The sequence below is a fragment of the Dermacentor variabilis genome, chromosome 5 (genome assembly GCF_050947875.1).
Source record: "Dermacentor variabilis isolate Ectoservices chromosome 5, ASM5094787v1, whole genome shotgun sequence".
Classification (NCBI taxonomy): Eukaryota; Metazoa; Arthropoda; class Arachnida; order Ixodida; family Ixodidae; genus Dermacentor; species Dermacentor variabilis.
The window spans coordinates 97,638,987-97,652,133 of NC_134572.1; the positions used below are offsets into that span (position 1 = coordinate 97,638,987).

Consider the following 13,147-nt stretch of genomic DNA (forward strand, 5'->3'; position numbering starts at 1 on the left):
AGACCACCACTGAACAAGGACGGCAGTTGCATCAGAGACAGAGGTAGCCAAAGATTAAAGTGCAGCGTGTAAGGTGGACGGCCTTCGTGAAGTCCACCAATCCGGGAGCCGAGACGCCCAAGAGCCGGACGGCCCGGACCGCGGTTTTTCTCCCGGCCATTTCGAACCTCTCCTTTTAAACTGTGCCACCACCGAGATAGATGCAACACAAGGTGAAATACGTTTGGACGCTGACTCCGGGCAGCTTCTAACCAAATTTGCATCCGTCGCTTGTGAGCTTGAGGCGTCTTTGTTTTCGGAACGTTCTCCAGAGAAGGATTCCTCAAAACATCATGAGCTCGTTAGTGCACGAACGTCGTCTGCAAGCACGCCGTCTAAGCAAAAGCGCACCTCTAAATTAGCGAGATCGGGCTATCGTGCTTGGAGAAAGCGCGCTAGGCTTTCTGTCCCCTGGCCATCGGCAGAGACCTTTCCGACGAACGAGGGCTCTTTCACGACTCCTTTTCAGCCCTCAATAGAAGACTTCCCGTGTCATCAGGAGTCCGCAGAACCTCGGACACTAGGGTTAACAGCATCTCCGGCAGTTACAGGTGAGCTTCGAGTAGAATCAAGGCAACGAGTTCCACGAGAATGCATCTCTGTTTCATCCCACCGTGCGCCGGATCCACTGGGAGGGTCGGAGTTGTTCCGTGAACTTGAGGCTCTCCTGGCAGCGCCTTTGTCACTAGAGCCGGTTCCTCACGAATCGCACGCGTATTCCCCCGTATCGCAGCCGTTGGCACCACCGTCAGCACCATCGAAGGCTCCGAAGCACGCCGATAAGGTAAAAAAGCACCACTCGAAGAAAGCTGCTTATTCTGACGCTGAGAAAGGCAAGGGTCAAAGCAAGCTAAAGAAGATACACATCAAAATCAAGAAGTGGAAGAGGTCTCGTCCAAAGAAGCAACTGCAAGCCGAGAACACCGCCAACCCATCTGTGAAAGCCGGCGACTCTAAGGAGCGCGAGTCGTCTGCGCAATGTAAGTCATAAGTTAATGTATGCAACATGATAAATGTTAAGCAATTAGCCGGTGTAATCATCTTTATAAGCCACTGTATTAATGCACGTCATTTATAAATAGCATTAGGGCCCGAGTCCTAAGACTCAGGGCAATCGCTAAGCTCATTGCAGACCTCATGACTGACGCTAGGTGTCGTAGGTTTCCACAATTTTGATCGTTTACTTCGCACGCATTAACGTAATAACACTAAATTCATCAGGCATATAAGTAAACGCTAGGTTGCAGCTGGTGTTTTTGCTTAAACAGGCGTTTTCGTTTTTCGTCGTCACAGGTCTTTTACACCGCAATTTAGCATAAGTACATGAGTGCAAATATTTCACTTTTGTATCACGCTTTAAAGGCAATGACCGCAGTTCAGTCGTGTTTTCTCTATTTGAAGAGCCCGCATGTTGTGTCTGGGACAACGCAATGCATACCACAAATGACATGGCGGGAAGGAATATCGCAGGACCAATGGTCCGCTGGCACGAAGCTCGGAAGTCGAAGGTGCAACCATAGAAGTGGTCCCACCAGTTGTCCCAGCAGTAAGCCTATTTAGGTAACGAGCCCAGACGTATGTGAAATTGTTCCCTCGCAGTTCCCAATGCCATGCGTGTCTTTGACTCCGAGTTCAAAATGTCCGAATTCACAATGCTCACTGCCCCGATGACCGAAAGGTACAGTTAAGTTGCAGCTTGACAAAGGCATCGGAATCTTTGCTCTATTTCTTTCTCTCCCACACGCAGCGTCGACATTCTTGTCCCGTACGCTGAATCTGCGTGTGCCAGAAATGGGCAGCTCTATACGCCAGTTGTACATCATCCTATGGAAAGATGTCTACATCAACCAAATCCGACGTCACGTGGTGTGGACCTTGCTAGAGGTAGCGTTCACCGTCATCGCCATGTACGGCATCGGCAAGGACAGCCTGGAGCTGAGCTTCGGGGACCCCGTGGGATTGACGCTCTACGGGCGCACCCAGCCGCTCCAGCTTTGGGAGCACACGGCCACCAAGATACTCTACACGCCGGACGTGCAACTGCTTGCCGAGGTGGGTGCATAGACCCGCTCTGTATAGCTTCGTAGCGCGAGTGTCAGCTGCGCCGTTACTCTCTACACCTGGTGTGGCCTTCCAGCAGAGACCGCGGCAGACGGAAATAATGGCTCTACTTGCGGTGCGTGTTCGCCTGTTGTGTTTCTAGACTGGTCCCTCTGCACCTGCCGTGTTGTTTGTTTTCCGCACATTCTGAGCAGCGGGGGTGAACAAAGGCCTTTCTGCCGGTGGCACCGTACCGTCGTTGGCTACACCAACATCAAGCGATAGAGTACGCGGCTCATGGAAGAGCCCTGCGACGTACATAGAGCACATGCAGACACGAGAAGCGTGTGTTGTCTACTCGCCATACGAGTTCTCCGCGACGCCTGAAAAACACCATTCGTCATTGGGTTTCTCACGGAAAGCTTTCGTACCACGTATGTTTGCTCGGTGGGCATTCGTTTTGCTGTCGTAAACCGCGCGATTGTGTGTGTCCTACTTTCATACGCTGCGGCATTGGGTTAACAGTGCCGTTTATGGTCGTTCGGCTATCTTATTTTGAACCTTCGCTATTCACTTTCTTGACGGAAACCCCAGGGAGGCCCCGCCCGTACCTACAATCGCGTTTCGTATACCCATAAAAGATGAGTAGAAATTGATCGGGTGCGTGCGTCTAATTCGTAACTTGCGCAGCCATTGTTTCGTTACGGTCACCGTAACAAGACTGCACTAAAGTTGGTGGTTTTAGTGTCCTGGTGTTTTAACAGCGGAGCTGTTTAGGGGCTCACAATGTGCGTTGACCGTGGTTGTTGTTGTCAGTGCGCGCGTCTGTCATGCCAGGAGAAGGTTCCCCACTGTGCCAACAGATGGCGCCACCGCCACAGCGAGCCTCCGCGAGAGGGTGCGCTGCTCTGAGTCAGCCAATCAGCGTGCGCCAGGTGGCGGTAGAGGAGGAGCGGAGAGGAAATGACTATATAAGACAGAGAGCGGCCATCAGACGGCATTTCGCGCCATGGACGCCGAACGGTTGGGTTGTTCCATTGCGCTCGACCGTGAACTGCAACCTGTACACGCTCCGGAAACAGCGGAGGCGGAAGCGCTAAAACGTCAGCGCCGTCAAAGAGCGAATAATCGTACAATTACTCAATAACACAATAGATAATCATAACAAAAATAATAGAAAAGAAACAGATAATCACAAGAAAAGATACACAAAAGAAAATCGCAAGGGAAACACAGGGGAACCATAGCTCCGCTGTTTCCTCAGATTTCACAAGCGTCTTTAATTTTTTCATACAGATAAATCAGCCGCACTCAAGTAGTCGTGACCGTGAAAAAATAAAGCAGCATATGAATAGTTTCCACAGAAACAGCGCTGCGCATGCCTATTTGCGTCACTTTTTTTTATTGCGTGCCGTGTCAAGCTGCTTGAACTGTTATAACTGTTCGATGCTCACACTCAGCTACGCGCGAAGAATGTTCGGTTTGTAAGAGAGCTGGTTCCCACTTCAACATTACATGGACACAAATTATTACCTGTTTTTTATTGAATGGGACGGTAGAAAAGCGCCTTAACTATAGCAGCCCAAGCAAGGTATATAAGAGAGAAATGTGTAATGCTTTTATCTCGTGCACACAGCAATGGCCCAATAATTGGTTATGTTGCTGAATGTGTTGATTGTCAGTGTCAACAGAACTTAGAGACCATGCCGTTCGTACTTGCTCGACCTTTCCCTGCAGTGTGAATGCATGGATTGTGCAAAGACATAGAAAATCACTTTATTGTGCTCATATAGGTCGTGGTATGCTAAGAGCACACCACAGTGACAAAGCAAGGTAAACAATTCTGCACACGGTATGGCAGTAGCTCGCGGCACAAAGATGCTACTTTCCTTTTAAAAAAACAACATAGAGAGCACCAGATGTCATCCAGTCCATTCATATACTGCCTCAGACCCAACAATGTTATAATGCGCAGATATCATCGAGAAAATCTTGGGCAACTACACGACATTGCAAGTGCAGTGAATCAGACGACATTGCAGCTCCGTTGAAGCAGGCAGTTTTCAGTAAACTAAGTCTGTGGTATAAAACACAACGGCCTTCAGAGAAGACAAAATGGCTCGTCATTGCAGGCGACTGACAACCGCAAACAGGCTGTGGCCCTTTATAGCCAGCGCCATTCCCACATTCCCGAGGCAGAGCTCACAATACCACCATCATCACAATAAAAACATTGCAGCCGTCTTTAGGTGCTATAAATTCTGGTGCATACCATGTAGGAAACAAACTACGAGAGAGCGTTACGTCTCGTAGACAGAGTAACCAAGCGAACTCTCCCTGAAACCATTATCTTGTCCTTTTTCCTGGCCGTATCGACGCAGCACGTTATTTCTGAGGCTCAGTATAATGTTTACTTTCCGTTAGTTTTCAATCGGTACACACTTGTTCGGCTGTCCGGCTGCAATTTTGCCTGCACAGTGGGGGAACTAAACACTACCGCGTGCTCTGACGTGCTGATCACGTGTTCGGCCGGTACGTTTGGCTTCAATCGTGCTGCGCCAGTGCTCTCCCAGTTCTTTCTTTCGTCCAAGGAGTATGCTTAAGCTGCGTAAACCTTGATTAAGTGCAGTTCGCTTCGATACTGCACATCGACGTCAAGTGTTGTACGCCCGGTACAGGAACGCCTCTCACGCAATATCATCGCCCTCTGGATTCCATTAAAGCTGAAATAAATATTAATTAAAGCAAGTGTCCAGATATGTGCGGATAGCAAATTTAGGTTTATTATGACAACGTGCACCTTTTATACATTCATTATCGTTTTCTTCAGCACTGAAACTCATAGAACGCGAACTTGGGGTGATTAATTTGGGGTAACCAAACCAAACAGTCGGTAAATATTCTGCTTGCATTACAAAAAAAAGGCCCTGCACTCTACTACAGACATGCCTATAATGTATAAACTTCCTAAATATTGGTGAAGATTAAAGTAATCAAATTCATATGAACACATATGAATACCAATTAATACTATCCATCAGATGTGAAACAGTGAAAAATGGACCTTATGTGCGCAGTGTGGCTAAATTAGAGCACAATCCTCCTTCTCGCTTCAACCCACTCTCAGAGTTCTGGTATGTTCCACAGCCGTGCAGGTGCTATGGTTTTCAAACGTTAAGCTATTGCTTGTCGACCACACTGCACAAATTCTCACAATTACATCTTGAGCATACTGTGTTAAATATGTAGTGTCGTTAGTTTTTTCAAACATTTTTTTCGCGTGTAGAGCATATATATTGTGTCATTCCCCTGATGCATAATTTTCTCTTGCTGTCCTGCTGTCATAGTGAACCAGGGACGTGGGACTAGTCCAGCTGCAGTAATGCAGCGTTTTCTGTCGAAACAACTCATGTGTATATGTGGCAAATAAAGTCAAAGATGGTAAGGCCTGCACTCATTCGGTACGTAGCCGAAGCCATATGAGAGTCCTCAGCTCTCAATTTCCGTGTAGCAATGCGTCAGACTTGAAGTCATGAGGCCTCAAAAATTTATAGTGACCAAGTAGACAATGTCTTAGTGCGGAGGAACATGTTGCATAATGTCACGTAGAGTCACAGAGTATGTTATCGGTTAAATAGCTCAATATTTCCGAATCTCGGGCCCACAACCTTATATTCATATTTCCAGCTTTTGCTAGTGCGTAAGGACAACATCGCATGATACGGTTTTACTGGCTACGACCTCAAACTTCGTAGAAATTACTTTTTTTCCAGTACCGTAGTCCGTAAGCATTTGACGCAAACTACACCCTGCGTTAAAAAAAAAGAAAGTTAATGACAGCAGCCCCTGGCCAACAATAACCATCTGTTCTTTATTTTTACATTTCTCGCGATACGCTGCAGGTTTCTACGGTTTCGCAAGGCTTTCATCGGCTTACCTTCAACTCAACTCTCAGATTATTGCGAATTCGAGTGGGACCTCGCACTCTGGAAAGCTACCCGTCTATAGTGGTTCGCTGGCTAAAAAGTGTTTAGAGGCCGCTTGCGGCCATGCGCGGCTGATTAGGTATCGCGCCGATCTTACCTGCTTTGCTGCCAAACAGCTAAACTTTGGTGCAAGCTCAGGCTTCTCTCGCAATGGTGGCGTGACGTCTTCCACGTGGCACCTTTCTGCAAGGCAGTTACCAGAACGATGGTATTAGCGGCAGCCCGTACGTTTGGTAACGCGTGCATTTCATAACATATGCATGTAGTTTCCAAGTGCCTTGCTTTGGGAAAATGATGGACAAGGATCCAAATATTACTGAATGTTGTCGTGCGTTCGTGCCAATGGCATAAATATGATGGGTTTATCGTGAATCACTAAAGGAAAATAAATTCTGGTGGTGACATGAAGTGCAGTATCCCGTCACAGAGTCCTCACACGTAGCGGACGCAGGTGATACGCAAGGTTCGCGAAGACCTGTCCATCCCGTCAGCCGAGGCGGTGACAACGGCGGGCGAACTAGACGATCGCCTGGAGAGCGGCTACGATCCCTACGGCTCCGTAGTGGGCGTCGTTTTCGAAGAGGACCTTAGCGACGTGCACAACCTGCCGGACCAGATTCGGTACCGCGTCCGCATGCATGGCGTCAAATTCGACATACAAGTGCGATATTGGAAAGAACTGGAGGTACGCACGTATGGTGGAGAACATAAATGAGAATTAAAGACCCTTACGTATTTTTTTACTTTATTTTTCTGAACTGAGATTACGAAAGTAAAACGGAGCATAATCTTCGACAGGAGAGCTATTCAGCAACTATTAGCAAATGAGGCCCGAATTTAGATTCGTGCTCCAGTAATTTCCATGGAGCACTAAATATAGCGTTTCCTTTAGTGTTACCGCAACCATAACCAGTTCCAGGAAATATTTCTCATAAAGGCTGGCCTGACTGACGACGGGGTACGAAGAGCCTTCACGAGAGGTTAGCGTGACCAACGAATAGCATAAGAGCAGCACTGTCATGTGAGCCATCTTATGCGGCAACTTAACCGAACAACAACGCCAAAACACGGTGCAGCAATAAGATCACGCAGTGGCCGCGCAATAGGCCGCTGCCTGCTCTGCCTGTGACCTGCTTTCGCTTGCACTGACTTCTCAGTCGGCACGATGTTTGCCAAGCGCCTGCAGTAGTCTCGAGCAGGGAGCTATTAGGTGATTGTTCCACAGTAGCAAGTACGCAAGTGAAAACCTTGAGTACTTAGGTAGATAAGGGTTCCGTGTGAACAGCAGTTGAACATCGGTCATTAGGACTTTAGAGAAAGGAGACATCCTTTCAGAAGAGGGCGCGTTTGTGGAGCTCAGTCTGTGAATCGTAGACATCCTGCTGCAACCAAAAGTTAATCGGGTTAACAGTCATCTTTATAGCTTTACTGAACTGCGGCGTATTAAAACATCCCCTGTATAGCGGGAAGCGTTAAAAGTCGTGTTTGTTCATTCAATACTTCCTCAGAAACCCGGTCCACTGAGCGTGCTCTCCACGGGCGAGATGAACGCTTTACTGCCCCTGCAGTACTCTCTGGAGCACCACATGCTGCACCAAATCTTGATGGCCATGTTCGGCGAGGCAACGGCTGAGCCGGACAAATTGCAGCTGCAGCGCTTTCCTTACCCAGCCTACTTTCACGAGGGCTTCAACAGCACTTATAGCCGCTTGGTGTTCCACTTCGGCATCGGTTTCCTGCTCCCATTCGCCTCGGTCGTCGCCAAGATCACTGCTGAGAAGTGCTCCGGAATGCGGGTACGCCTATAACAGTGTAGTCCGACGTGCCAGCTGTGAAAGTTTCCCAAATGCAGAATCGAGAGCTCAGCCAATTAAACATTTTTCAAGTCAAGCATGTCGAAAAATAGGTGGTAATATGGGCTTCATTTGAAAATATTGAAGATGCTGAAACAACTCGCCCACGTAAATCTCTTCGCTATTCAGCGAGTTGTTACTATTACCTGATGTTACTTGGCTTTTAAACACTAGCCTCCATAAGACAGGCTCTTACGTTTTGTCCTCTTAGTCTTCTGTCCATTGTTTTGTGCTCCATGTTACGTGATGTTCCCCAGAAACACATCGTGTGTAAGCGCCTGTGTGCGCTTGTACCCAATCTTGAGGACAACGTGACTCTTTAGTTGTTGGACGATTCCTCATGAGCCTCTGGTCTGGTTCTGAGCATGTCCAACCATGCATTGCTGATGCAGGAGCTGCTGAGCATTGCCGGCACTAGTGAGCTCGTCTACTGGGGCAGCCACTTCCTGAGCGCGTCGTTCACCACACTACTGCTCAGCTGCGTCTGCATGCTCTTTCTCTTTGTGTTCGGCTCGGAGCCAGCGCTCAGCTACTCGGACCCGCTGCTCATCTTCGTGGTGCTCATCGCCTTCAACAGCCTCACCATCCTGCACGCCATGTTCGTCTCGGTCCTGCTCACCAGCAGTGAGTTGACTAACCAGAGAACCTATAGAGACCATTCAGTGCATCAATTGATCGATCGTGTTTCTGATATACCAGAGGCTACTTCATTACCACAACCGGCAAGTGCTTACTGAGAAAGATTGAATCAGGCTATAGGCGTTCGGTATAAGCCTGTGGCCACAAAAGCTCCCGTGAAGTTTCGACTGGCTTTTAAGCCGCGAAAGTAACAGAACAGTAGAATTTCACAAATGCACTTAAAAATTGAGTGACCTGACTAGCAAAATGCTTATTTTATGGTCATGAAAAAATTCGACTTTCTTGTGGTTTCCATCTCCGGCTATCTTTTTAGTACCTATGGGATACAATAACTATATGCGAAAGTCAACTCGAAATAAATCGGAAATCTTTCTCTACTACCACATAAGTCGCCTGATTCTTATTCGCAATACTTTTATCCGAAGAGCAACTCGCCATCGGCAGTTTTCGTTACTCCCGTACAATTGCCCTCATTACACTGTTGAGTGAAGTCAGACTGCACCATGTCAAATGTCATTGCATACACCACTTTCTGCGAGGGAAAGGTTGTGCCGTTGCCAGCCTTCCATCTTTTACGTTGCGTCCTCGCAAGCTAAATTTCTTCGTTCAGTGAAATTGCACCATCTCTCATCTCTGTTGACTGTAACAGCTTAGTAATTCCCGTCAGCCATTTCCTTTAGAGTATCGCATTAAGATCGTTCAGCATTATGAAGTGCGGTCTCTTTTATTCCCCACGCAGGCCGACTCTCGATCATCTTCTCGATGATATACTGGATCTGCAGCATCGCCTTTCCGTACCTGATGCTGCAGAACCCACTCGGCCGTGGCTACTACCTGCGTAGCCGCGCCTCCAAGATAATTACATCAATGTCGCCCGGCATGGGCTTGCACTGGGCCTTCATGGTCATCGAGCGCTTCGAGAGATTCCGTAAGATCAATGAACAACTTTTTAGGCGGCGAAACTGGTCTCACAAGAATACATTGTTGGGCTAGTTGGTTAACCTAAGCAAACAATCGCTCGCCTTGTCTTTTCTTGGTATAAGTAGCTTTTGTGAGGTGGTGTGCATTCAGCTCCTTAACTTATTGAATTAGTAATAGGCAGCAGCTTCAGGGAAAACCGAGGCACCGAACACCTCAAAAGTTTCCCGATAAGACAGGATTGCCAGCTTTGGACCAATCAAAGCTATAAACGCGGAGTTGTTTTTGCAACTGTATTTTTGCTATTAAGCGTTGATGACTCGATTGCGGCTTAAGGTACAACTATTGCTCGATGCTCATTCTAGCGTACTAGAACATTCTCGAATCTAGGCCGAAGTTTCTTTATTGCGGCGCATTACTCATCACGATTGCCGAACTGTTTGTTTTATAGGAGTGCGCAATATTGCCCAGCTTTGCCAGTCATCACTTCACTCTGCAATGCGGTTTAAATGAATAATAGGGGCCTGCGAATGTTTATAATTTCGAGTGCTAATCAGACAACCCTCGCTACTCGATTCATACTCATGTCGAGATTTCACTTCCGGAAACTTCCAAATACTTGCGTCTTTCCGAATACTGGCATGACGCAATAGCGCACATCCAACGCAATCATGAAATCTAAATTGGGCGAAGCTTGCTTCAGTAAGCGAGGTATAGCATCAGTAGCAGATGGCACAAGCACATCCTCATTGCCCGTGGCTTTTAGCTGTGCGCTTCGCGAAGGCCTCCTTCGGTATATTCTTGTCACCGACGTAGAGTATGTTTGTAGATAAAATAAATTAGTTCTTCCTCTTCTAAAGCGACAAGGAGTGAAGATAGGGACGTCCTCGTTTCCACGGCGGCGAGGCTTTTCTGCATGGCGTTCCTGTAAAACTGTGACGAGAAACTTGCAAGTTCGAAGACGCTGTCACGCGGACAAGTGCCGCCATCGCGCGGAGGCTCTGTGCACCAGTTCGATTTTTGGCGACACGCTTGCGACAGGCGTTCACCAAAAGCCGAACAGGAGCGGACGAGGGACGCATTCCATCGTGGAAGTTTGGTTTCGCCTCAAATATTCCATAGCTGCCCATTAAGAAGCTGAGGCACCTATTTCCTAGCGATATATACGTGCAGGCAGGCAAGTGCTTACAATCTATTTATAGCGCTTGGAATTAAAGAAAAGGCGTATTGGGGCCTTCTATTTACCTATTTATTTGCGTGGGAATACGAGGGCCGTTTTCATCAGATGACCGCTGTTAGAGTTTTGTATTCAAATGAAACACTTAAGGCACATAGTTCCGCAACGAAATATGACCTAGATTTAGCCTCTTACTCCCTTCAAAACAGGGAGAAATAAAATTCTATAAACCACCACATCCCTAGGGCAATGAATAAAAGAAAGATCAGTCTTAATTTACTAAGCTGTCATATAGATACAAGGGATGCTTATTTTACGGGAATCATGCAAAAATCTTGCCCACAAATTAATGCTTTCGTATCACGCGAAAAGCGTATGCTAATTTATTCACTTTACAGTCACAAAATGGTGGACATAATTCTTGTAAATACTTTCTTTATTCGCAATTACGTAGCTTTATGCTTGTTGCCTGCACGCACTTAGTTTTCTGATGCTTTTTATTTCAAGACGAAATTGAATTTTATTTCCACCCTGCGCCAGCTTTAAATTTCTACAGGCAAAATAAGTTACATTTACGAACATTAACGATTGCCTTTCAGCGTTTCATATCATCTGAAATTTCCTTTGGATCAAAGGTCTCAGGCGTTCACAAACCTAGCGTGTGGTGTGCCGTAAAAATGTCTTCAAGTCTCAACGGTGAATTCGTGTCATACAAAGACAAAATTTATGATGGTGAACATAACAGATTTCAAAGGTCTAGTGTAGCGCGTACAGGCGCCCAAATCTTTAACTGGCGTGCGCGAGCGGCAACTTTTCCGTGCGTCAGCGCCGTATGACGGGGCGATGCTGGAAACAGCCCAGCAGACGATGGGCCCAGCTGAGCGCGTTTTGTCCGCATGCGCTTAGCCTCAGACTGTTTCCAGACTCGCCCCGTCATACGGCGCTGACGCACGGAAAAGTCGCCGCTCGCGCACGCCAGTTAAAGATTTGGGCGCCTCTACGTCTGACGTGTACATAATTGCATTGCAAAATATGTAATACAAAGAACACGAAGTCAAGACTCATAAATACGGCCGTCTGTGTGTCTACTTCTGAAATGTTGCTGTTAATGGAATCGCTCCCTTTGACATTGTAAATTTACTTGTCAAAGTGCCCGAGTTTTTGAAGAAGTTAAAGTAACCTTTAAGAACGCCAATACAAAGAAACGCCTTACAATGGCATTTAAGTGAGAAATCAGGGTAGTCTGTACTTCCAGATTTTAGTGCCAGAAACTTCAAAAAATTTTTTCAGACATATACGCTGTATTTGGTCGGGTAGTAGGTGGGATATTTTCCGAATAAACATAGAAAGACAGACGAATCAAGTCATCAAGCACAAGATTTCAGCGAGAAGGGAGTTTATCACTGGATTGACATAGAAAATCTCCCTTCAAAATGCCGTGCATTCTGAACAAGGAATGCGAGACTAGTCTAATAATGTGAAAACATCGTCAAACCCGAAAAGCTAAGGCACGATGCCAAGGCACATTGCGCAATGTCCGTTCTCGTCTTTTCAATGGCTAGTCTACACCAATTCGTACAGCGTTCTCTTGCTGTAATAATTGGTGTAGGCTAGTGTGGACCAGGGAAAAGTAGGGCAGCAGCATAACATCAAACCCAACTACCCACAAGAGCGTCTTGACACGCTTTGAACGTTTTCCTGAACAGTATTTCAAGTAACTCCTCCATCTTCTTTTTTTTGCTATTTTATGTTGCAGTAGCTACAGTGGAAAAAATTCTATATGTTCCGATTGCAAGTTTCCCCACAATTCCTTAAAGGTAAAATTTCGGCCAACAGGTGGTGGTGTAAACTGGAGCAACATGGATGACGCAGCGTCTACGCTGGACAACGTGAGCCTGTGGCACCTGCTGATGGTGAACGTGTGCACATGCTTCCTGATGGTGTTTCTCATATGGTACATGGACAACATCATACCCTGGGGTCCGGGCATCCACAAGCCACCTTGGTTTCCGTTCCTGGTACGAACATCGCGCACCATAACGATGTAGAACCGACGATGACGCCCACGCCTTCGTGGCTTTGTCTCTCCGGCATTCTTCATCGCTATCAGTTACTCGACTACGGCGCTGGACGCTAAACGGATCACGCTTACAGTTTGCTCATTATTTTAACGCAAACTGAAGAAAATTAGTGGGCCTTATAATGTCCATATTCAACAGATTAATTCATAGATAATTGTACTGGTCACATATTGCAGAGGGATCAGAGAGTCTCGTATGGCATGCAGGCGTACCAGAAACCGTCGCTAAGGGGTACATGAGCTTTTTATGACTAATCGGTATCGTTCAGAACAGCCAATCTTATTATTCTGCATGCGCTTATCGGACAACATGCCTTCGCAACAGAGTAGCCAGTGCAGCTGCCCTAAGAAAATAACGAAAAGAGTATGCCCTAACTACTAATAAAAAACAAGAAGAAGGAGTCGCTAGTGTGCA

At 46.9% G+C, this 13,147-nt stretch overlaps 1 protein-coding gene across 1 annotated transcript in view; it reads left to right on the forward strand.

Moving 5' to 3' along the window:
* LOC142583608 (phospholipid-transporting ATPase ABCA3-like) overlaps window positions 1-13,147 on the forward strand; it is a 60,263-nt gene that overhangs the window by 12,361 nt on the left and 34,755 nt on the right. The window contains exons 2-8 of the mRNA XM_075694098.1: window positions 729-1,019; window positions 1,787-2,091; window positions 6,508-6,750; window positions 7,574-7,861; window positions 8,311-8,542; window positions 9,297-9,485; window positions 12,489-12,670. Coding sequence (XP_075550213.1) covers window positions 729-1,019; window positions 1,787-2,091; window positions 6,508-6,750; window positions 7,574-7,861; window positions 8,311-8,542; window positions 9,297-9,485; window positions 12,489-12,670 — 1,730 coding nt within the window. The remainder of the gene's footprint in view (window positions 1-728; window positions 1,020-1,786; window positions 2,092-6,507; window positions 6,751-7,573; window positions 7,862-8,310; window positions 8,543-9,296; window positions 9,486-12,488; window positions 12,671-13,147) is intronic.